Source organism: Medicago truncatula, chromosome 5, assembly GCF_003473485.1.
Source record: "Medicago truncatula cultivar Jemalong A17 chromosome 5, MtrunA17r5.0-ANR, whole genome shotgun sequence".
NCBI classification, from domain to species: domain Eukaryota; kingdom Viridiplantae; phylum Streptophyta; class Magnoliopsida; order Fabales; family Fabaceae; genus Medicago; species Medicago truncatula.
The window spans coordinates 36,003,455-36,027,073 of record NC_053046.1 but is presented as its reverse complement, the minus strand read 5'-3'; the positions used below and the strand labels follow the sequence as shown (position 1 = coordinate 36,027,073).

The window sequence follows — 23,619 nt, the reverse complement described above, 5'->3', positions numbered from 1 at the left end:
TGTTGCTTAATTTCTTTCTTATGTATCAATTTTTGAAATATTGTTGTTGTAGCCCTATGGATGATTTGGTTTCTTTTGATGAGGCGTTTATGCCAAGAACAATTATTGGAGTTTATTTAAGTTGAAAAATATTCCGCTGCAAGTTTAATGATGGTTTTGTGAAGAATGTTTAATTAAATAGATTTTTATATATTCTATTTAATAAATTTTGATGATGTAGTGTGACATGCCCGTTTGGGTTTTACTCTGATTGTTGAAATATTATTATTTAATTGATTTTGGGAAACGGGGTGTTACAACCACCAAAGGAGCTCCTAAGAAAGATAAGCAAAGCCGATCGACAAGGCGGTCCCCTTCGCTATGGGAGATTGTTGACTCCCATGAGCAAGAGACACAGGGTTCATAGACAAGATCAACAGGGACGAGTAGGAAGAGTGCACGGAAAAGCAACATGTCACCTACTTTTCCTAAGCCAACTCCAAAAAACCCGAACAAGCCAACACCGATTAAATTCAACATACCACACAAAGACCAAATCCCAATTTTGATGCATAAATTTATTGAAAAGGTTACAGATGTACCTGGTGATGGCCATTGTGGGTTCCGAGCAGTTGCGGTCCTACGTAACTTGAATGTTGATGATCACACATTAGTCCGATACAACCTTTACAAAGAGCATATCGGTGTAGAAAATGCCCGTTATCGGACGATGATTAATAATGATAGGCGGTATAAAGAGGTCTTAGGCGCTCTATCCTACGCCGGTATTGGGAATGCACCACGGGATAAATGGATGACCATGCCGGATATGAGTTTCCTCATCGCACAAAAATTCAACCAACCGATTGTTGTGTTGTCCACTGGGTTAGGGCCATCAACAACCTATTTCCCTCTATGTGGTCCACCGCCGCCGCCAAGTATCTCTCCATTGATGTGTCTGGCATATGTGAATGACAACCATTTTATGGCTTTGGATTTGAAGGATGGTTGTCTGATTCCACTTCTTGCAATCTGGAGACAACACCACCGAGAGGATGCAGACAGCTGGCCTGATAGATATGCCAGCCGGATGGTAGATTATAATGAGTTAAGTTGGGCGACGGGTCAAGCGGTGGTAGAAGATGATGAAGAATTGTACATTATTGAAAATCTTATCCCGATGAGAGGGTTGATCATGCTGGTCCTGGTCTTGGTGTGAAGGCTGAAAATGATGATAGCTCCATTGATCTTTCGCCGCCATAAATTAGATATATATCATTGGTTTAGTTGAAATGTATATCATTAGGTGAAACGTGTAATGATATAAATTCAACTCTTTTTTGGTATAATATATATATATATATATATATATATATATAACCTTTCAAAAAATATATATATATATGGGTGAAGATCATCTCCATTTAGCAAAATAAATGGAGTTATGCAAGTTGGAGAGAGATAGACAAAAAAAATAGATGGTGGATCCTACCACTAAGTGGGTCCCACCATCTTTAATTATATTTTACTTTTTTTCAAAATTTTGTGTCTTTATCTCTTCAAATTTAAGAAATGGAAAACATATAAATGGTGAGGATCCTAACCCTATATATATATATATATATATATATATATAAAATCATTTTTTGATATAATATTTAAGTTAATTGCCTTTTATAACCATGCTATATGAATATCTAATTTATGCTAATCTGTTTCAGTTCTGTGTACTGGTTGATTCCGGAATATATAATCCGGAATGCTCTGATGGTGTTTTTGAAGAAAAAAAAAAAAGGACGCGCGAGGAAAGACATAGGATGAGAAAAGTAATACTCAAATCCAATAAAGTATCTCATCCACACGTGGCCCACATATGCGCCTCTACTCCGAACTCGTTTGGTTGTGCGTTTGCAAACATCAAACTTGAGTTTGAAAAAGTAAACGTGAGTTTATTAAAATATAAAGTGTTTGGCTAATCATTTTTTGAATTGATTCTAGCCCTCAAAATCGATTCACATAGAAGCTGGTACTTATAGCTTCTACGGTCGCGGTGAAAATTCATTCAACTTGATTTGTTATTTTAATGATAGCTGCTCCCAATTTCCTTGTTTATCCTTATTTCCATTTCATTCAACAACCTTCCGTTTTTTTTTTTTTTTTGAAACAACAACCTTCAATTTACTGTTCTCTTGGCTTTGAGTTAGCAGATTAATTTTTTCGGTGAATTTCAATTACCTTGGGTGAGTTTCTAACCAATTATTTTATGTAATTTCAGAAAATGAAAAATAAATAAATAGATTATATATATGGATAACAACATACATTTTTGTGGTTAATGAAGTACAGAATTAGGGTTAATTACCCAAATAAATTTTTGTTGCAAAAATCATCGTTTATAATACAATTTTTTATTTTCAAAAAACAAAAATTTAGCAAAAAAGGCATTGTTCATCATATTTATCCGGTAAAAAGGGCATATATCACCATTGTATATTGTCTACTTTGTGTGTCCAAATAGCATTCATGTAACATTTTACTGATAATACTTAGCTGACTAACTTATTATAAACATCAAATCTAAAAGAACCGCAAAAGAAATTTAACCTATTGTTCGAATTCTCTTGGACCATCTAAGTCTATGTTCAATTTAGTACTTACACATTAACCCAACTTAATTCTACGGTTCTACTTTGTATCTATAAATGAAGTAACATGCACCATTCGAAACTCCCACACACGTCCATGAATTTTTGAATTTAAACTCAAATGAAAATGTTCAGTTAAAAAATATCGATATTATCAACTAAATTAGACTTTACAACAAACCATCAACAAATTTATTTAATTTTTTCAAAAGTAAAATAAAATACTCCCTCAAATTATAGTAGCGTGTTCGAACAAGCAACACCAAAAGGTCAAGTCAAGGAAATTAACAAAAACGCATGTTTGCACATGCAACTCAATATTCATTCAATATACTACAAATTCGGAAATTGTTAAGGTTTGACGCTACCTTTTCTATTCATATTCATTTCAACCTCCAAAACTTCACAAACCAAAGCTCATTAGTTTAATCATTCACAAAGTGTAAAATGTTGTTTTTCAGAACAATCTTCATCGTGTTCTTACAATTATTACGTTCCTCTTCATTTGTGTTATCATCACTTCCTCAAAACAATTCTTCTCCCAATCCTTATCTAACATCCACAACACTCTTCCTTCAAAATTATCAAAAAATGGCTCAAAATTTCAAAGTGTTTATGTATCAACCAAACACAAACACAAACATAACACAATTCAGTTTCAAAACAGAACAAGAATCTCTGTTCTATTCTTCACTACAAAACAGTTCTTACCTTACCCAACACCCTGAACAAGCACACCTCTTCTTCCTCCCTTTCTCATCAGACACCTCCACGCGCTCGCTCGCGCGTTTCATCTCACGCATCCGTAACGATTTTCCTTACTGGAACCGTTCCCTCGGCGCTGATCATTTTTATCTTTCCTGCGACGGAATTTCGCACGTAAACGACCGGAACATCGTTGAGCTAAAGAAAAACGCTATTCAGATCGCGTGTTTCCCCACGCGCCATCGTAGCTTCATCCCACACAAGGATATTACTCTACCACCGATTACAAATCCCCACGCGCCGGTGAGATTGAGTAATGAAGAGTTTTGTGTTGTGGAATATCAAAACGATGACGTTTTATGGCTAGGTGAAGCGCTGCGTTTAGGGTGTGTTCCTGTCGTTGTTACGGAAGAAGCTGTAAACGACATGCCGTTTATGGAAGTGCTGAGGTGGAGGGAAATGGCTGTGTTTGTGAAAAGTGGTGTGAATATTGAAACTGACACGTGGAGGGAAAGGAAGGGAAATATGAGAAGATTAGGTGTGGTGGGGAGTAAGCACTTACGGTGGAATCGACCTGCTCAGCCGTTTGATGCGTTTAATACTATTATGTATCAGTTGTGGCTTAGACGTCATACTATTAGATATGAGAGTGTTCAATCAAGTTGATCATTATGTATATTGCTGCAGATCTTTGATGCTTATATATATACACAAGAAACTGAATAATATTTATTTTTGGCTTAGATTTACTTGTAAAGTTTAGGTTTGTCAAAGATCAATTTTTTAATTCCCGCGAGCTTAACTCAGTCGGTAGAGATATTGCGTTTTATATGCAGGGGTCGGGGTTTGAATCCCGAACACTCCACTTCTCCACAATTTAGGGGCCGGGGTTCGAATCTCGGACACTCCACTTCTCCATAATTTAACTGTGTGAGCTCTAGTCACTAAGCTACTTGACACAGAAAAAAAATCAATTTTTTATATTGTGCGTTAATCTTCAACTCATTGAAAAATGAGACCCTTATAAACCGGAAAAAATAATCAAATTTCTTTTTGCTCGATTTAGTGCATGAATTCAATCTTATTTTAGTTTAATCCCTCATCATGAACTCTCGGCGTAAAATTCATCAAAAATTTCGATTATGTTACAAAATGATAACTTACATGATTATCATGCGGTACTTATTTTCTATGTTGACCATCAAATTGGTCTCTAAAACTGCAATAAAATGGCAATTTAGTCTCTGTATTCAATTTTTCAATTACGTGCATTTACTAGTAACGTTCTAATGTATCTACAACCGTGGACCATATAAGTACTTAAGTAGTATAAGATCAGTGATTATTTAAAATTTATTTGTAATAGTGATTCTATTAGAGACATTGTCCAATAAATTGTTCAAAGGTTGAGAGATTTCCGGTATGAGCAGTGCCATTCATAGATGCTTCGTGAAATCCAGCGAATGCCACGTGGTCAATTTTTAAAGGAAGAGAAGGCTTAAAGTTCCGCTATTCTAAGAAAACATGGGGAGTGTGGGCGGTGGTTGAAGTTTGACAAACCAATAGAAACCATTCGCTAGGAATTCGCGACACTTCTTCTCGCGAGAACAAGCATTTCCGTTTCGGTATAAAACAAGTAAAATTGAGTAATTCACGAATGCTATAGAACGATTCGTGTTGTTTGTTGCTGTTGCTAGTGAAATTACAGGACAAGGCTATACAAATAGTCTTTGATGAATCAATATGAATTCAAATGTAATCTAACTCTATATGATTCAAATAAAAGTAATTCCAAAATAAAGTAACGCATTTATTGTAATCTACTGTATTCAGATTACATTATCAAATTACATAAAACAATTATATATCTTGACTTATATTTAAGAAATGAGATGATTGTGCGACTTTTTTTTTAAGCAAAAGAAGATGAAATAAAAAAAATTCTAGCATAGAATAGAAAAAGGGATTTACCTCGTAAATTTTGTTATCACCTAATTGGACCTATGAACTTTCTATCTATGGTACTTGCACCAACAACAATTACCCAAGGTGAAAAATTTGTTAAGGATGAACGTTGTGGACCTGAATTTTCAGCCGGAAGTACAGTTAATATTCCATTTTGCATTGCATGGAATGCTCCAATGGATAATACATCTCTAAAATATTTACTATTGTCCCTCTTTCCTCCAATTGAGATTGATATTATGTCAACCCTATCAGCAATGGCATCATCAAATGCGGCAAGAATGTCTACTTCCTTACAGTTATCATACCAACATACTTTGTAAACTGAAATCCGTGCTGATGAAGCCCCCGCCTCTTGTTGTCCCTTGGCCTAGACCCAACATACTTGCCATGCTAACTAGGTTCCCAGCCGCTATTGATGATGTATGAGTCCCATGTCCATTTGTGTCTCTTGGAGATATGATATTTTTAATGAAGTCATCTCCATACATACTTCTATAATATGTAGCTCCAATTATTTTGCTACAAAAGATATTAATAACTATCTGCAAAAATATTGATTTTCTATAGTCGACATAACTAGCACTAGCGATATATCAATTGCAGAATGAAGATTATATAACTCGTACATTGATCAATTTTATTTAAAGTTGATTTGATGATGGTAAAATAAGAGTCAAACAACATATCCGCTTTGAAATAACTAAACCTTTGTCCAACTATAGGAATATTCATGTATAAGAAGTCGAAGCATATTACTTGTTACAGGCGAAATCAGAAGCTTGGCAAATGCCCTTCCATTTGCTTGGTGGTGGACTATATTCTTTATCGTTGAAACTTTCTGATTCCGGCCAAATTCCAGAATCAATGATTCCAGTTATGACATCACATTCATTGTGTTCTCTCTCCAAGTATTCAGGAAATCCTATAAAGTCCCAAGATCTTGTGTAAGGAGTTGTCTCTTTTCATCAGGAAATACAGACACAACACCATCAAGTCCTACACTTCAAATGTTCATAATTAACAAATATTCAAGTAGCTAGAATGATATATATTTATTTAGAAAAGGTATCGTCTACACATACCAACCATTTTGTCGGCTTCTTCCACTGTTAGTTTTGCCGTAAATCCACTGAAGGCACGCTTGTAATGGTGGAGTACGGACTTTGGTGTAGAATTACTGAAGTTATGATAATGGAAAAAGGATAAGATAAATAGTTTACTATGCCATTTAAATTTATTTTCTTTTTAATAAATAAAAACAAAATTTAAACTCTTAACAATGAGTTGAAATTCTCTCCATTTCCTAAAATAAATGCAATTTCTATTACTATAGTTTTGTAGTAAATACATGGTTTATTTATTTTTTACAAAGAGTAAATACATTTCTACAATAAATTATATATCTATACACCAAAACTATACTAATGAAAATTGTCATTTATTTTAGAAAATGGAGAGGATCTTTACTCCTTAGCAACATGCTTAACCCATCAACAATTTTGTCATTTCTAAAGCTTTCGATATTTGATATCGACCAAGATATATTTTGACGACATTATTGATTGACATGACTATAAAAAAAAAAGTACTTAATGAAAATCATGCTCATCGATAATTAGCAATGAGAGTTTACAAAAACATGTAAATAAGATTTTTTGACACCCAAATTCTCCATATTGGGTCTTCAATAACATATCAGAAATGTTTGATAATCAATGTCTATTTGACATTATTGAAGGCTTTCGGCCGTCAAACAATGACTTTTTTTATTATAATAAGTGGCTAAAAAATTGAGGAAATAATCTAACCTCTTTGCAACTTGTTGTAGCATATTTTGGTAAAGGAACAACGAAGAAGTTTCATCGTTGATGTTGTTTCCAGTGTAGACAATATAAGTCTGCAATAATGAAACATATATATTGTAAACAAGAAAAATTCACTTATTCTAGCAAAATTAATTCAGCGGAAACAAGAACCACAAAAAATTTAAAAAGTTGAGCTTTAGTGTTTTGCCTTTAGATCATCTTGAGACGATGAGTAACATTTCACCGGAAGATAAGTAAGACTAAGGAGGAGAAACAAATGCCCAATATAATATCTATAATCCATTTTCAAGCTAGCAAAATGACACAACAACAAAAAAAGGTTAATAACATGTGTTAATATATGCATGCATGCAAGTTCCTTTAAGTAAACTTGTGTGTTTTATATCATATTTGTTTCCCCTTCAAAAAAAAAATCATATTTTTTTCCGAAGAAATTCCCACTGATCAAGGAAGAAACAAAAAAGAATTTAAAAGAAAATTTGATAGAAAAAATAAATTGTAAGTGTAAATAATAGTTATTGATTAACTTTTATCACTACTAACTTCTTACTTATCCTAGGTTTCCCTCAGGTTTGAGTATAGTGCCTCACTCAAAGTGTGTGTTCAAAGTGTAACTTGTGAACTGTGAAGAGATCATACAAATCTCAAATCTCATATGTAAAAAAAGTAAATAATGATGATGATGATGATGATATGCAGAAGTATTTGAAGCCCAATGCAACCTTCCTTAGTTGCTTGTCTCTTGGACTGTGGCTGAATAAAGACAAATAATATGTGATCATTTTGATTATAAAAAATAAAAGTGTGTGTGTTTTTTCTTTTACAAAGCAAATTCATTCATAATAAACAATCTATTCCAAAATGTATGTGGTTCATATTATAGACCACATACATCATTAAATGAATGAACTTAAAAAATTAATTTTGCTTATATTAAAATACGGAAGGAGTATTGCGAAGAAGAAGAGTAGTTGACTTTGACAAGAATATTTATTTGTTTTTGAATATGCCCCAAATGGACATTATTTGAGCATTTACATAGAGAGTACTCGTTAGCCATTACACAATAACAAAGAGAGGTGATAGGTAGACACACAGCCATACCACTCTACCACCCTTATCTGGCATTTTATTTTAATATTTTTTTTTTTTGCTTTAATAATTATATGGAAGAAATTAATAATTAATTAATAAACCATCATCACTGTTAATCATCCACACATCATGGTTTTGTTTTGGCTCTTCATCATCCTTCCTCATCAACACCATCGTCAGAGACCAACAACACCACTTCAATAATTCAATTGCTTCTCATGTTAACCATTAACACAAACTTTCCCACCAAAAATAAATCACAGATCTGAATCAGGTAAAACTCTATTTTTAAGCAACCCACAACCTCTTCCTTTACCCTTTCACTCATTTTTGTGTTCCTTTTCTTCTTCTACAGCCCATTGCTCTTGTAGACGTGATAATTATCACCATTCACCATTCAACAAAGATAAAGGGGTGTTTCAATAATTCAATTGCTCTTGTTTTGTGCAGTTTGACATTAAGTAGAACAAATTTGTGTTCTTTTCATTTCATGTGAATGACCCATTATTCCTTATCTGATTTTGATAAAATTATCCTTTAAACTTAAGTGGAAAATTGAAAGACATTGAACAAATTTATGGATGATGATCATTTTTAAGTTAATGAACAGAATAGAGAATGAGTTATTGGAGAATGAGTTGCCGGAAATTAAAAGAAGATGGAGGCGAGGAGGAGTGTGGAAAGGGAAAGAAGAGAGAGGGAAAATGGTTAGAGGAAGAAACATGTGAGTTCAGAGTGATGGTGAATGAAGAGAGTATGAATGGACAAAACTACCCTTGCTGAAATTAATAAAAAATACCACATATGAGTGGTACAAGAGTGGTTTGCCACATAAGCATGTTTATGAATCAATTCTCATAACAAAATATCTTCTTCTCAATTGTTGATTCATTTGATCCCGGTATTAATATTTGGGTTAATTAAGTTTTTGGTCCCTATAAATATCTGCAGTTTTGTTTTTAGTCCCTATAAAAATAAATCACACTTTTTAGTCCCTACAAATTTTTCTGTTAGTGTTTTTAGTCCCTGTTAAATTAAAATTTGTTTAATTATGCTTAAACTTCTAAATTTTTGAAAGATTTTTTACATACATGTTCATAACATCATAAGACACTCTTTTGTAAAAAAAATTTATTTTTTTAACATGTAATGAATTAAATATAAATTTTTCTAAAAGCCAAATTTTCAAGATTATATTAATGAAAATTTGGACCAAATAATAAAATTTTAAGTTACTTTTTTGCGGATGAACTTTGTATAATATTCTAAGTAAGTATGTGAAAAATATGTTACAAATTTAAAAGTTTAAGCACAATTAAGAAAATTTTAATCTTATAAGGACTAAAAGTATGTGTTGGTCCCTGTTAAATTGAAATTTGTTTAATTATACTTAAACTTTTATATTTTTAAATAATTTTTAACAGACATGCTAAGAACATTATAATAATCTCTTTTATAAAAAATTAGAATTTTTTAACATGTAATGAATCAAATATAATTTTTTTAAAACGCCAAAAATTCAAGATAAAACTAACGAAAATTTGGACCTAAAAATAAAATTTTGAATTAATTTATTGTGGCGGAACCTTTTATAATGTTTTAAACAAGTATGTAAAAAATCATTAAAAAATTTAAAATTTTAAGCATAATTAAACAAATTTTAATTTAACAGGGACTAAAAACACTAACGGAAAATTTTATAGGGACTAAAAAATGTTATTTATTTTTATAGGGACTAAAAACAAAACTACAAATATTTATAGGGACCAAAAACTTAATTAACCCTTAATATTTTTTTGTCAATGTCTTTATTCCTTGGGAACATACAACTCTTTGTCTTTGTTTATTATTGAAATTGGTAGTCTCTATAACATGTGTGTGATAGTAGTAGATTAAGTAACATACCCAACACTTCAATTTTAGATGCACACACAAAACCAAGAAAAAATAAATAAATAAATTATAATATATTAATTGATGTGACTAAATACTTTTATTTTATTTTTGTTAGTTTTATGTGAGTATGTGTCTAAAATTGAAGTGTTGGGTATGTGTCCAACCAAGACTTTCTCGTGTGATATTCATTTTAGTTAGTTCTTATGTATGAGAAATGCTAGGAACATTCTCTTTTGAGCACTCTCTCTAACACTCACTTTTTTATTTGGTAAAATCAATGTAGGACCTATACTTTAGAAATGGAACCCACATAAAGCGGTGACACATACATTGATTTTACTTAATAAAAGAGTGAGTGCTAAAAAAAAATGTTGTTAGCATTTATCTCTTATATATTCTTTATTGGATGGTTAGTTTGAACCTGAATAAATTTTATAGGACTAAAATAAAACAAGAATCAAAAGCAAAAAGTAGTATGCTTCCAATGATTAAAAACAAAAACAAAAAAAATCGACTTCAAAATTATGTATATGTGTAGGAAGTTTGTGACTCCATTTCAAATTCGATTCCTCTATCCACCATATATAACCAATTCACCTGATTCACGTGGGGCCTACTCTAACAACCAAGAGTGAACTGAACTGACTCTCACTAAGCAATTCTATTCTCACCCTGAACACCATCATCTAATCAAATCCAAGCCATTAAAAACCACACGTGGAAGAATCCTACCTCATAACATTGATCAATCACGTAATCTCACGCGTAACTCTATCAAATTCCACTACCTCCTTCACCGTGCGCTTCTTGCTTGCATATTTGGCGGGTACACTATAATACAACAACAACTAATTCACACATTCGTTCATTCACATTTTGAATTTTCACTACAACCAATTTTCTTCACCTTGTAACAACAAATTCAAATTTCTCATAACATTTTCATCTTCTCCATAGTTTCTAGAAGAAATAAACAATGTTCTATTCACACCAGCTTCTAGCTCGCAAAGCACCTCTCGGTCAAATTTGGTATCAATCTCACATTTCATATTCATCTCTCTGTTTTTGCGTTTTTTTCAATGTTACTAAAATGAGGATCGGAATCGATTTTTTGTTTGAAGGATGGCGGCAACGATGCACGCTAAGATCAACAGGAAGAAGTTGAATAAGCTCAATATCATCAAAATCTGGTAACTATAATCTATTATTCACATTCTTCTTCTAACTTTAACCGAAATCGTTCTTACGGTGTCGTTTTTTGCTTCTTCACAGTGAAGAAATTCTGAATCCAGCGATTCCCATGGCTCTTAGACTTTCTGGAATACTCATGGGTAATATCTCTCTCTCTCATACTTCTTTGTTTGCGTTTTCATTTCTTTGCAATTCTTCATAATCGATTTTTCGTTTTTATCAGGAGGTGTTGTGATTGTGTATGAACGAAAAGTGAAGCTACTCTATGGTAAATTTCATCAGTTTTTATTTTAATCATTAATTAATCATATGTTAAAATCATGAAATCCTGTTTCAGTTATTCAAAAATTTTGAACAACATTTTTGAATTCTCACATTATTATTATTTTTTTTTAATTTTATCTTTTTTTTTGCAGATGATGTTTCACGACTTCTGGTATAAAATTCAAATTCAACTTCCACATTTTTTGTTATTATGTTTTTTTTTTTTTTCAATTGATTCAAATTTTGCTTTATAATTGCTTTAAATTTGAATTTGTAAGGTTGAGATTAACGAAGCATGGAAGGTTAAGAGTGTTCCAGATCATACATTGCTTCCTAAAGGAAAATCTCAAGCTAAGTGAGTCACATTTTCTTTAATTTGTTATTTTCAATTTCAACTTTATTTTAGGTAATTTTTAACATGTTTATGGTTTTGAACTAGGGATATAATTAAATAAGTTAAGCAGAATAGGAACTTGTTTAATAGTATGGAACTTTGGATAGTTAAATACGTTAAGCAGAATAGGATTTGTTTGTGATTTGAAACTTCGGTTCGGATATAGTTAAATAAGTTACTAAAACATGAAATTTGTCACACAAACGATTTGTCACTGCCAAAGAATAAAGAAAAGAATAAGTGTGATTATCACGAGAACAATTTGTCGCTGTCATTATAGTCTTCTCATTCGAATTAATTCTTCTGTCAAACCTTTAATCGTTTGCATATATGAATGAAAGTTTAGATATCCTAATTGAACTATTGATCAAGTTTTTGACTCCCCTGTATCTGATTGGTATTATGGCTACAGCTTGATTTGTCTTTTCCCTATATTTACAAACATAGGATTGTTTTTCCTTATTTGATTATAATGTCATCAGTAAGTTCCACTCTCTATGATATAGAAAAGTCATTAGGCTTGTCTGCATGGCTTGAAACTTTGGATAGTTTAAGTTAGGGCCTTTAAGTTATTACCAAGTTAGTCACATTTACATTTTCTTTTTCTGAATTTGATTTCCCTTTGCTATGTGTTTAACTTTTTGACAGGAGAGCGGCAATCACTTTGCCGGGTAAAGAACAGATGACTCTGGAAGAATTGGAACTGTCCCGTCAGTCCAATGCAACCACTACATTTAATCGTACTGCTTATTTTTCCATGGTATGTAATGCATTGTACAAATTATGTATGTAGCATTTAAATCATGTTTTTCAATTAATCATGTTGAGCCTGTGGCATCAAGAAATTTATACCACTAGTGATCTACTAATGGAAGTTTTGCTTATATAGAAACCGTAATCAATTTATAATTTAGTGATGCCTTGCTATCAAAGAAACAAGTTTATTTCAGGATGATCAAATTTTTAATTGTGTTGATCATAATTTACTTAGTTGCCTTACCATAGACAAATTTAAGGCATTAATGGCTTATATAAAAGTATTTGGGGTCTGATCAACAAAACTGAAAACTATGAAAATCCTTGCAGACTGTTTCTGCTTTCCTGTCTTATGGTTTTCTGTGCTTTTCTATACTAACACTGTTTAAATTTGGATTATCTATGTTTTCCTATTGTTGCAGAGACTTGATACTTTGGATGAATCATTCCTTGGTAATGAAGGAAATGTGGAGGAAGATCCATCGGTGCATCACCATCAAGGTTTTCATCTTTGAATTTGCTAAACATTTACATGTTTGCATTATGTCTGATTGTTCCTATGCTGACTCTTTAACATTGTCAGCTGCTCCCGAGAATATTACCCTATTTGAACCTTTCCAAGCTGATGCGGTTCCTTACAATCGGTTTGAGAGGTTTTTGCTTCCACCATCCTTTTGTATAATTGTGTTCTTCTTTCTAGTAGAATTTTTACTTCATTTAGACATTTTAATTTTAAACTTTATGCTAAGTATATCAGATTTTAGATGCAGTTGTAAATATTTTCATGTGCCCTGCTAGCAGGACCAATGAACCATCTGTCCTGTTAGCTCATTCTCAAATCTTGAGAAAATGATTTATTATTATTATCTGCATCATTTACCCGTTTGTCTTTGTGAGTGCTGTGTCAGGTTTGATATCGAAGGAGATGACGAAACACAAGTAAATGTACCTTCAGGGGATTATGCTCGATTTCCAATACCCTCCCCCCCTCCACCAGATGAACCAAAGATAGGTGAGTAGCATATCAATCACTTGACTGCTTGTAAACACCAAGATTTTCAATAAAGCTTTTCAATAAACCTACTTGTAAACTTGTACTAATTTCACCTCAATTGCAGTTCATCTAATTTAAGCCATATTTTGATTATTTTCCATATGATGTGCCCTACTTGAACGTATCTGGCAATTGAAAATATATCTACTATTAGAGTTGAGTTAAAAGGGGTCAAATTTGTCAGGCACTCTTACCTACTAAAAGTTTGAATCATTTAAAATTTATCCATTTTCATTTTAATCTGTTTAAGCCAGTTTGGCATTTTTTTGCAATACATAAACCTACAATATCTTGCTACCTAGTGGTTGGCTGTCAAAAGCAGGAGTAAAAGTGTAAATAGTGTTGAATTTGTTTTGGACTGGGTGTGCACACAAGAGTTAAGTACTTTGGGTCTGCTATTATGTTTTTTGACTTTAAAATGCATTGATTCTTGTCTTTTAATAAAATGGGAAGCATGAAGGACTGGGTGTGTACGCAAGAGTTAAGTACTTTGGGTTTGTTCTTATGTTTTGACTTTAAAATGCATTGATTCTTGTCTTTTAATAAAATGGGAAGCATATTTAAGCTCTTAGGATTCCCTTTCTACATGAACTTGAGTTTTAGAACTAAGTCCAAGGAACATAGTGATCTAAAGTTTGTTTTCATGCGTATATTTTTCATCTGTCACTGATATAACTATTCTTCAGATGATATAGTTGAAGACCAACACCCTGAGCACCCGATCATTCAGGAATATAATGATAACATGAATGCTAGAGAGGTACTATAATCATTTATCTGTTCAAAGAACATGACAATGTTGTGAAAACAAAATGACCAACCGCATAAGTGCAATGCAACAGGAACCTCAGAGGCGAGGGCCAGCTAAACGGAAAAGAGGAAAACCAATACAAATGGACTACGAGCAAACCATGATCCCTGCTCCTAATTACCAAAACTGGCTTCAAAACCCTGCTGATTTAGTCTCAAGAAGAGGAGGAATGGAAAAGGTTTTCATTTGCTATTCACTATGCATCTAGAAATCCTTTGCCTAAGATTTAGACAACTATATACTTACGCAGTGTAATACCGTTCTTTTAGTTGAGGCAGCGACATGATATCATGTCTTCAACTAAGATAGCTAACCTCATGGAGGTGCCACCTGTTGCTCTAAATGGTGGCTTATTGTCAAGGGTAAACAAAGATATATATTATCCAGCACCTCTTCTTGACTTATGGATTAAGAGCACTCAACCACCACATAATTCACCTTCAGGTCTATATAGAGTTTCTCTCTCTCTCTTTTTGTGAAACTACTCAAATTTGACGTTAAAAGGGTTAAGCAGAAGGTAACAAAGATCAGTATTCTATGCAGTTGGAATTTCATCAGACCATCCTCCAGAACCATCATCAACATCACCTCTAGGAGTACATAATAATGGCTTCGAAAGATATGTTAGTCTCCTACATCCATCTTTTGGTTTTCTTTTCCATATTTTAGAAGTATAAAACTTCAGTCCTGATAAATCTACAAATGTGAAGGGTTTTGAAGAATTTGATGGTAGGTTAGACAACCTATTCAATGCTCCGAGAGAGCAGGTGCTGCCGGTAGACAAGGAGCTGCCAGAGAACATGCCAGTACATGAAGATACTCCTCCTGTCTTATCAGAGAAATCTGGTATGTTTCATCATTACTTGGTTATCATTCATATTTCTAAATTAGTTGTTATAGAGTATACCAATAATAACTAACAAATTGTGATGCATTCGTTCCTTCAGACGTATTTCCAAGAGGAGGAGACAACACATATTCCGTGGGTACAGCATCTGATCATGGTCCTTCCTCACATTCAGACTTGGAAACAGGAAGGTAATACAATAATTTAAATTTGCCACTTACAGAATCCAGTTAAATGACCATACCATATATTGATAACTGACTTGTCAAATTGCGATGAAAATTCTGGTCTAGTTAAAAAAGCTTGTCGATGATTGATGTTTGAAAACTATTAATATTAACAGATTAACAAAGAAAAAGCGTTTAAACAGCAATGGAGGGTTTCATACAGTACCTGAGAATGAAAAAATGTATGCAGATTTCAATCCTAGGTCGCCTGACATGTTTCCAACACCTGATCAAGGTACATTACTTGTTAATGCTTCTATACCAGCATTGATATTCTTTATCCACTTAACACATATCTGAGCCTTGTAAGTTCCTTTTCAGTACTTCTTGTGGAGACAGGTCCCACGCAAACACAAGGAAATCCCAATCATCCTAGTGACAAGATAACCGAATCAATCCATGCGTATGAATCTTTTATTAACCTACATTATAGATGATATTTTTGGTAACATTAAAGCTTATTTATTGATTTTGAATGTTACAGTCAGTTGAAATCACACTTTGACACTCTTAAATCAGTAAGTGGAGCTCCTCAATTTGAGTCTCTAGATGTCTTAGCTTCTGGAATGACCAGAAAATCAGCAGCTCTACTTTTCTATCAAACCTGTGGTATTACTGCTCGTAGTCCTCTAACTTACCAGTTATATTAATATTTTACTACTGATTTATCAAAAGATCATTCCCAAGTTTCATTATATATGTGTTTTAACTTTGATGTGCACAGTTCTTGCGACCCGCGATGTCCTTAGAGTTGAGCAGAAGGAGCCTTATGGGGAGATTCTTATCTCGAGAGGACCAAAGATGTGATTAGGGTCTGGTTTCCTCCCAAATTATGCATGTTTCTTCTAATTTTTATTCTCTTCATTGATGTATTGAACGTATATGTAGAGCATTGCTAAGTACTTGTTATCTTCAACAGCAGGTGGATGTTGATGGTTTAACTTAGGAAACGACAAAGATTACTCCATACATATGCAATCATTAGTTACTATACCACAAACTTACTCCTTCAATACATACATCACACGGCTGGATTACACATATAGCAACTGCTACGATTTAAAATATTATTATTATTATTATTATTTCTAGACATTTTGAAATATTGCTTTTTTGTACAAAACATTCTGGAGTACTGTTATGCCTAATGAAATATCTGTAAGTATTATGTGCATGATGAGATTTATTTTTGACATGTTTGGATACTTTGAAGTAGATTTAACTTTTTTCTTCAAAATATGAGATTTGAAACTTTGTCTTTAAAATCAATTTTGAGGCCTTGGAGTTTCAATATATTATTTTTGACAAAAGTGGGTTTCAATAAAACCACTTAGGTTGGTTTGGTGGTGTTAGATTGGAACCTTGGACTGTACTCCTACTTAAGGTCTTGGTTCTATTCTTCTCGTGTCAATTTAGGTGGGTTAGTTAACTTATTCAAAAATAAGATTATTGAAATGAATTCAGAAATTATTTTATATACAAGTATTGAGGCATATATAATATGCACTTAATCTGACTAATGCGAGTTTGTGATTTCAAGCAAAACAAAGACGGCACGCACGGCTAGCTTATTGTTAGGAATTTAACTTTCTAATTTTTAGTTAAAAAGTTCAAATCCTTTTAAGAGCAGTTGTAAAATGGTTATTGTTGTCACTTTAATTAATAAAATAATATTCTCTTTCCCAAATTATAAAGAAGGACTCACACATACGTTAAATTTCCGTCACCCTCAATAAATTTGTCTAGTTCTGACCTTATTCAAAATCAATTTGAGGCTCAAATTGTTTTTTTTAGAGGAGAGACTCAAATTGTTAACCTTCTCTTTTGAGGCTCAAATGGAAGGCACAACTGACAAAGGCTATAGAACTAACCATGTTTGCCACTGCAATTGAAATTACAGTAGAAGGCTATAAAAAATAATCTTTGCTGCAGTGATATGAATTTGAATGAAATCTTCCATTTGATTCAAATAACAGTAATTTCAATATGCAGTAATTAAAATTCCAATGGAATCTACTATATCAAGATTGCATTAATTCATAGGACAGCTCCTTTAGAATCAAAAAAGGTGGCCCCAACTATGTGCATTCACACAATAAAATCAGAATATACAATCCGAACATCTTGAAACTTGTAACATCTTGAAACTGAACATCAATAGTTACCATACAGTTGAAATACAACAAAATTTTCTCTAATAGAAAGTCACCATCCTAAGGATGAACCAGGGTTGTTGGGTTGATGACCATGGGCTGGGTTGGAACTTCTCAGAAGAACCAAAGTGTGTACTAAAGAAAATTCATGGCATGGAATAAAGTCATGAATATCATCAACACTTGCTGTGTTTGGAAATTAGAATGGAAGGTTACAGGCCATCTTGAAGGAAGCTTATAATTTGTGCAGTGAATCACTTCTTGACTAATTTCAAAACGTCCCCAACAAGATGTAAAGAACCAGTTACAAGGACCTGATGCATCAACAAGACAATTTTGCATGCTAGATCAATATACCCAACAGGGATATATAATTCAGATAAGGAATGTTAGTTATTACAAAATTGTTTTGCAAGAAACACATGAACACGTATATGTCTTTAACTTTAAGGGGGGAAAAAGCATTTAACTTCAATTTTGACGGTAAAAAAAGAGAGGTAATGATGTATGAAATAACCAATCATAATATGTTTACTTTTTGTGAAATATGTTTTGTAAAATGACCATTTCTCAATTCAGATTGACAAAGAACAACCAATTTTAGTCAATACGTATATACTTTCTAGACTAATACACAGAGTAGTGCTATTAACAACCTTCCTAACACTCTTTTCAACATTTATTCCAGTATTCATTGAAATTCATACAGGTCCTACTACTTTTAAAATGGGTCACACCATACGGAACAATTGATCTACATGAAATTCAATTCAAACTAGTGTGTTGAAAAGAGAGTGTGTAGTGAACACTTCTCATGCAGACAATGTGAGCTACAAGGTAAGAAACATACAACAATGTGTATCAAGTGCACATTATATTAAAATGAGTTTATTTTTTCATTAAATATATTATCTTGTGATGTGAAATCAGATATTTGCAACTCTTTGGTGTAACTTATGTTACCTGAAAACGAACTGACTGATTTTGTTGACTTCTGTCCCTAAGCCATTTGATTGCTACTGGCAATGACGAAAACACGGCGCTGTGTTCACAATTACTGGCACTCATTTCCACATCATCTTTTAGTTCTTCAGAAACAATGTCAGTAATTTTACCTGCCAAGGCAAGGGATCACAAACTAAGGTAATAAGATAATCAATAATATGGTTCTAATTACCACAAAATAATCGTACATAATCAAATTAGAAGTCGGAGTTCTGAAAACGCAATTTGTATGTCATGAATCAAAATACCTTTGTTGCCTTGCATGAGATTTTCCCACACTCTTTGAAGAGTGATCTGCCATGACAGATCAACTTCAGAATCAGTCGATGTTGTTGATGCTTGAGATCCAACTTTGTTATACACAGACAAACTTGGTACAAAGAGCGCCTTCTTGAAATAAACTCCTACAATTTCAATTTAATCGTTTCTTTATTCGATGCACAAAAAATATCTTTCTTTAGAAGATTTGTCAATAAAAAATAGTTTGCCTTACATTTTTTTTTCTAGTAAACAAAAAATAATCACATAATTAATATAGGGAAAATCCACTTATTCACCAATTTGCCAAAACCATTATTGATAATCGTGTCCTAGCAAAATCCAGAGTACTGACCATGATCAGCACATGTTTCCACCAGACGAGGAAGAAGCAGCTGAGGATCTCGTACAGTCAAACAGTTGAACAGCAATATCTGCAAGTCATTCAACGACTTTAACTCAGTTCAATTAAAATATGAATCATCAACTCTGGTTAAAAGAAGTAGCAATTCTGCTCTTTTCTCACATGATTATATTTTTCTATATCCAGAAACTAAAAGTTTAATTATGTAATCTACCGGAGTGGATTTTCTCTGCACTCCTTTTTCTCCATGTTGCATCTTTACTACGTCATGTGAGGATTTAGGATTATCAAGTTGTCGATGAAACAATGTTTGGTCCGGACTGTTATCTTTGATGGCAAGAGAAAACCACCTCGCGCATACTTCCATACTTTCAGGACTATGAGCTCCATCTAAAAAGAAAACAAGTTTGTTTGATTGTTCACTCTTGAAGTGCGTGTCAGCAACAATCTGAGCCCTTCCTTGCAAACTTGCACTTGTTAACCCTTTTATGAACTGTTCTGACAAAGTTTCCTTCATGCAGGTAGACAAACCACTTCAGCAAAAAGGCTTATAAAAAGGCGAAAAAAGAACTACTTTTAGAACTTACAGTTCGTTCCAAGTATATGTCTCCAAGATGCCCCGTCCTTTTCAGCCATGTAGAGCACAGTGCAATGGCAAGACCGGCATTTAAATATTGATGCTCACCTTCGAGACCAAGTGTTAAACCATTTAGCAATTTGGCATCTAATGGCGCTACAACTTGAAGAGGTACCTGGAGTTGGGAAAATTTTCTTAGCTGATTGAACTACTAATCCTAATTAAGCACATTGCGAAATTGTGCTCTTTTACTTGATTTTTATATGTCAATATTATAGATTAGGCCAAGTGATGATTTATTCATATTTATTTGCAAAGAAGTAGAAATGATCATGATATGATAGAATGTACTTTTAATTGAGAAGCCTTCTCTTCAAGGACGTGCATTGCTTCTTCAGGTTGTGGCACTGTAAAAGCTGGAATTCGATCCTAGAAACAAATGAACACAAGGAATTTATCAGGAAGAAAGTACACATTGTTGATAGTCGTCAAAAATAACTTTCGTTCTTGAAAATAAGAAAAAATGTATTCTACAGCAAAAAAATTACCTTAAAGATACCAGCCTTCTCACCAGCAATTTCCCCAAGAGTATTTCCTGTTAATTGCTGAACAAATTAGTGGCGTAGAAACATGCGTATTCAACCATGTTCTGATACGTATATTTTTGAAACGTATATTTTTGTAGCTATAAGCATGCATTAAATTAGTGATTACCTAGAATGCAAATATAGAAAACTAACCAAGAATCTCCATGTGGTCATACCCTAGGGAAGTTATTCCACATACGATAGGTGCCTGAACCTGAAATACAAAGAAATGTACATGAGCCTGTTCACCAAGATATTAACTTCTAAAAAAACTAGTACCAATACCAAGATTCAAAATTCATGTAGTCATGTAATGTTAAGATTTCTGCTGAAATAAAAACTAAACTATACATACCACATTTGTTGCATCGTATTTTCCACCTAATCCAACCTCCATGATAGCAACATCTACCTACACAAAAATTAAAAATAAGTATCCGTTAATAACACCAAACACAAAATAAGTATATCTGCCAAATAAGGTTACATAGAAACTCAAAGTGAACGGATCAAACCTGCTCAGCTGCAAATATCTTGAAGGCAAGTAAAGCGAGGAAACGGAAATAGTTAGGCATTGGAATATTATCATCAGTTTTTTCCTGTGCACCGTTGAAATGATAAAACCAAGTTTCAGATAACATTTGAATTGACAGAGCCTAAATAACAATTACCTCAAGTTCAAAACACAACCTTTTTATTCATTTTCCAAATTAATTAACACTAGACTCCTTTCTGTCATGTGCATGGAAACATACCTTTAGTCTATCATAACACCACCAGAAGTATGCTAAAAATTTCTCTTGGCAGATTTCTATGCTGCAGAAACAACAAAAATAATGCTTAATAATCAAATAACTGAACTAATGCAGCAATAAAAGGGACAATATAATGTATTTTCCTTGGTCCGCAAAATAAGTAAAGAGACGAATGCATTAACAAATTATCAGAATTCATAAATTTAATTAGCATGCACCTCTGACAAAGCTTATGACAGACACGATACATTTGAAGAATTCAATTCAACATTTAAAATAGAAAATGAATTCAACATGGCCACACAAAAACACACAAGCATACCAATGCATAGGAAAAAGCAATATAATCAACAAATGAATCTGATGCACTCACCCATTTAAACGAAATCTTTCTCGGATATCAATAAGATGAGGAGATGTAAAAAGGCCAGTACGGAAACCGCAGTTGCGTAATATAGATTCTGTGAAGGTGCATGTAGATCCCTATGGCACCACAATTCAAAATAACAACATACAAAATTACAATTTGTATATAGTACTAATTAAAATATAAACACAGAATTATAAAAGACAAAACTAAGGTACGGTGCTAAAGACATTGTTCCTATTATTTTCTACTAAAAAAATAGTATGACTGTCACCAATAATTTTAAAAGAGAGTTTGAACCTGACTCTTAAAATACAATTGCCGCTTATGGTATTGCATCTATGTTTTGTCCAATTATAAATCCACGGCTAAATTCTCTCTAACTATAAGAAGCCATAAACTACAAGCCACGCATCAATAATTGCAAAAACAAAATTGAACTTCTCATGATGGCTTCAGTTCCAAGCAATCAGATAGCCATAAAAGTAAATAAGAAATTACCTTCCCTTTGGTACCAGCTACATGGATAATCTTCATATTTGAAATCTGCTCCTCCAAATCTAGCATCTATAAAATTACATTTTATTATTAACAACTAACATCCTAACAAAGTCACCAAATACTCAAAACCCAATAAACCAATTCACCTAGGTAGCACACCCAGAGTTGGCATGTCTGGTGTCCAACGCATGTCGGTGTTTGACAACGATACTATGTGTCAGTGTCAGTGTCTAGCGTCAGCACCATACTAAACATATGTAGTTACATTCAAGTAATTCCATTTTCTTAAATTATTATCGGTGTCTACGTGTCAGTGTATCTTAAGTCATAGCAAATCACAGACTTTTTAAAATTTTACCTTTAAATACTCAAAGAGAACATCAAACTGATCACCAAAATTGGTACCATCAGCACGAGTGCGTCTAATGATCAAAGAAGACAAAGCCTCCAATGCTTCTTCATAAGGAGTCAACGATGATGATTTCGGTGACCCATTACCACCTTCTACAAAAATGAAAACGCCACAAAATAAAATAGTGTAAAAAACAATAAAAATCAAATTTTTTATTTGAATTGAATCACCCCAAAAGTGAAAGAATGAACATAAGATTAAAATGAATAAGGGAATAACAATACCTTGTTCAGACATGACTTTTGAGGTTTGAATTGTGAAGAAGAGAGTGAAAATGGAAGGTGGAGTTGAGATTGAAGGAAGGATTAAAAGGGATAAAAAAAAGAGTTTATTTAATTTGATGTGTGGTATATGCGTTTTATTTTGATTCCATTTTTGTTTACTGTTGTTGATGTTACTGGAGAGAAATATAACAGAAAAAAAGGACAACTTCAGATTTAAATGGGTGAAAAATGATCTATTTATTCACTTCTATCTCCTCTAATCTATCTATTCAGAATTTGTTTTTGTTTTTAATCGAATTTACTTTGCAAACAACTATAGACTAATCTCTCGAAACGATCTGTGTTTTAAATTTCTTTTTCAAAATATTTAACATTATTGCATTGTTAAAGTCCGATTCAAACCTAAAATCTTTGATTAAGTTGAAAGGGAGTAATCTCATCCATTCCTTCCTTTTTTTAAGAAAACTCAACCTTTCTTTTTTAGAGAAATTCATTCATTTTTATTTTTTACAAAATATATTATTATAATTAAAAGATCACACAATTCATCCATTAAAAAATAAATAATAAATCTCAGTAAATTTAACTCAACTACCATAATCAACCAAGGAAAAAACAGATTTTTCAACAAAAAAAAAACACATAAGTTAGGGGTAGATTGTCAATATATAGTGGCTAGTTTGTGTCCGGAGGTGGTGGTGGTCAAATGTTTTGGTTAAATGTTGATGGTAGACGATAGTGGTTCACAGACAATTATT

The 23,619-nt window shown here is 32.9% G+C and overlaps 4 protein-coding genes across 4 annotated transcripts; 2 read left to right on the top strand and 2 right to left on the bottom strand.

The window, feature by feature from the left end:
• Positions 1-2,953: 2,953 nt before the first annotated feature.
• Positions 2,954-4,072, top strand: LOC11426528 (probable glycosyltransferase At5g20260). The gene has a single exon (XM_003616469.4). It carries the CDS (start codon positions 3,072-3,074, stop codon positions 3,993-3,995), a length of 924 nt encoding a protein of 307 aa, XP_003616517.2. The 5' UTR covers positions 2,954-3,071; the 3' UTR covers positions 3,996-4,072.
• A 1,244-nt stretch (positions 4,073-5,316) lies between these two features.
• LOC120580687 (cucumisin-like) lies at positions 5,317-7,406 on the bottom strand. Its single transcript, XM_039834747.1, has 6 exons — positions 7,311-7,406; positions 7,106-7,194; positions 6,380-6,474; positions 6,054-6,219; positions 5,684-5,816; positions 5,317-5,586 (listed from the first exon to the last, which is right to left on the bottom strand). Exons 1-6 carry the CDS (start codon positions 7,404-7,406, stop codon positions 5,317-5,319), a joined length of 849 nt encoding a protein of 282 aa, XP_039690681.1.
• Positions 7,407-10,944: 3,538 nt separating this feature from the next.
• On the top strand, positions 10,945-16,815 carry LOC11406697 (sister chromatid cohesion 1 protein 1). The gene is made up of 21 exons (XM_039834200.1): positions 10,945-11,143; positions 11,236-11,304; positions 11,387-11,445; positions 11,529-11,573; positions 11,722-11,741; positions 11,848-11,924; positions 12,612-12,723; positions 13,142-13,220; positions 13,303-13,372; positions 13,628-13,731; positions 14,460-14,533; positions 14,616-14,762; positions 14,854-15,028; positions 15,128-15,207; positions 15,295-15,430; positions 15,532-15,622; positions 15,775-15,893; positions 15,980-16,061; positions 16,143-16,267; positions 16,383-16,470; positions 16,578-16,815. The coding sequence occupies exons 1-20, from the start codon at positions 11,091-11,093 to the stop codon at positions 16,463-16,465; spliced, it is 1,800 nt and encodes a 599-aa protein (XP_039690134.1). The 5' UTR covers positions 10,945-11,090; the 3' UTR covers positions 16,466-16,470; positions 16,578-16,815.
• Positions 16,816-17,599: 784 nt separating this feature from the next.
• LOC11408143 (folylpolyglutamate synthase) lies at positions 17,600-23,044 on the bottom strand. The gene is made up of 16 exons (XM_003616465.4): positions 22,862-23,044; positions 22,584-22,729; positions 22,226-22,291; positions 21,731-21,840; positions 21,358-21,418; positions 21,118-21,201; positions 20,958-21,014; positions 20,756-20,816; positions 20,564-20,610; positions 20,367-20,444; positions 20,026-20,190; positions 19,653-19,949; positions 19,430-19,508; positions 19,065-19,220; positions 18,775-18,926; positions 17,600-18,125 (listed from the first exon to the last, which is right to left on the bottom strand). Exons 1-16 carry the CDS (start codon positions 22,872-22,874, stop codon positions 18,066-18,068), a joined length of 1,632 nt encoding a protein of 543 aa, XP_003616513.1. The 5' UTR covers positions 22,875-23,044; the 3' UTR covers positions 17,600-18,065.
• Between the last annotated feature and the right edge of the window lie 575 nt (positions 23,045-23,619).

Excerpts from the sequence above, each read along its gene's own strand:
- LOC11406697 (XM_039834200.1), top strand. The coding sequence starts at position 11,091 with ATGTTCTATTCACACCAGCTTCTAGCTCGCAAAGCACCTCTCGGTCAA. Across the intron at positions 11,742-11,847 it reads ATGATGTTTCACGACTTCTG|GTTGAGATTAACGAAGCATG; the intron begins GTATAAAATTCA and ends TGAATTTGTAAG. Across the intron at positions 16,062-16,142 it reads ATAACCGAATCAATCCATGC|TCAGTTGAAATCACACTTTG; the intron begins GTATGAATCTTT and ends TGAATGTTACAG.
- LOC120580687 (XM_039834747.1), bottom strand. The coding sequence starts at position 7,406 with ATGGATTATAGATATTATATTGGGCATTTGTTTCTCCTCCTTAGTCTT. Across the intron at positions 7,195-7,310 it reads CGTCTCAAGATGATCTAAAG|ACTTATATTGTCTACACTGG; the intron begins GCAAAACACTAA and ends TCATTATTGCAG. Across the intron at positions 5,587-5,683 it reads CTGGGAACCTAGTTAGCATG|GAAGTAGACATTCTTGCCGC; the intron begins GCAAGTATGTTG and ends GATAACTGTAAG.
- LOC11408143 (XM_003616465.4), bottom strand. Across the intron at positions 21,015-21,117 it reads AGATATTTGCAGCTGAGCAG|GTAGATGTTGCTATCATGGA; the intron begins GTTTGATCCGTT and ends ATTTTTGTGTAG. Across the intron at positions 20,611-20,755 it reads TGACCACATGGAGATTCTTG|GAAATACTCTTGGGGAAATT; the intron begins GTTAGTTTTCTA and ends AGCAATTAACAG.
- LOC11426528 (XM_003616469.4), top strand. The coding sequence starts at position 3,072 with ATGTTGTTTTTCAGAACAATCTTCATCGTGTTCTTACAATTATTACGT.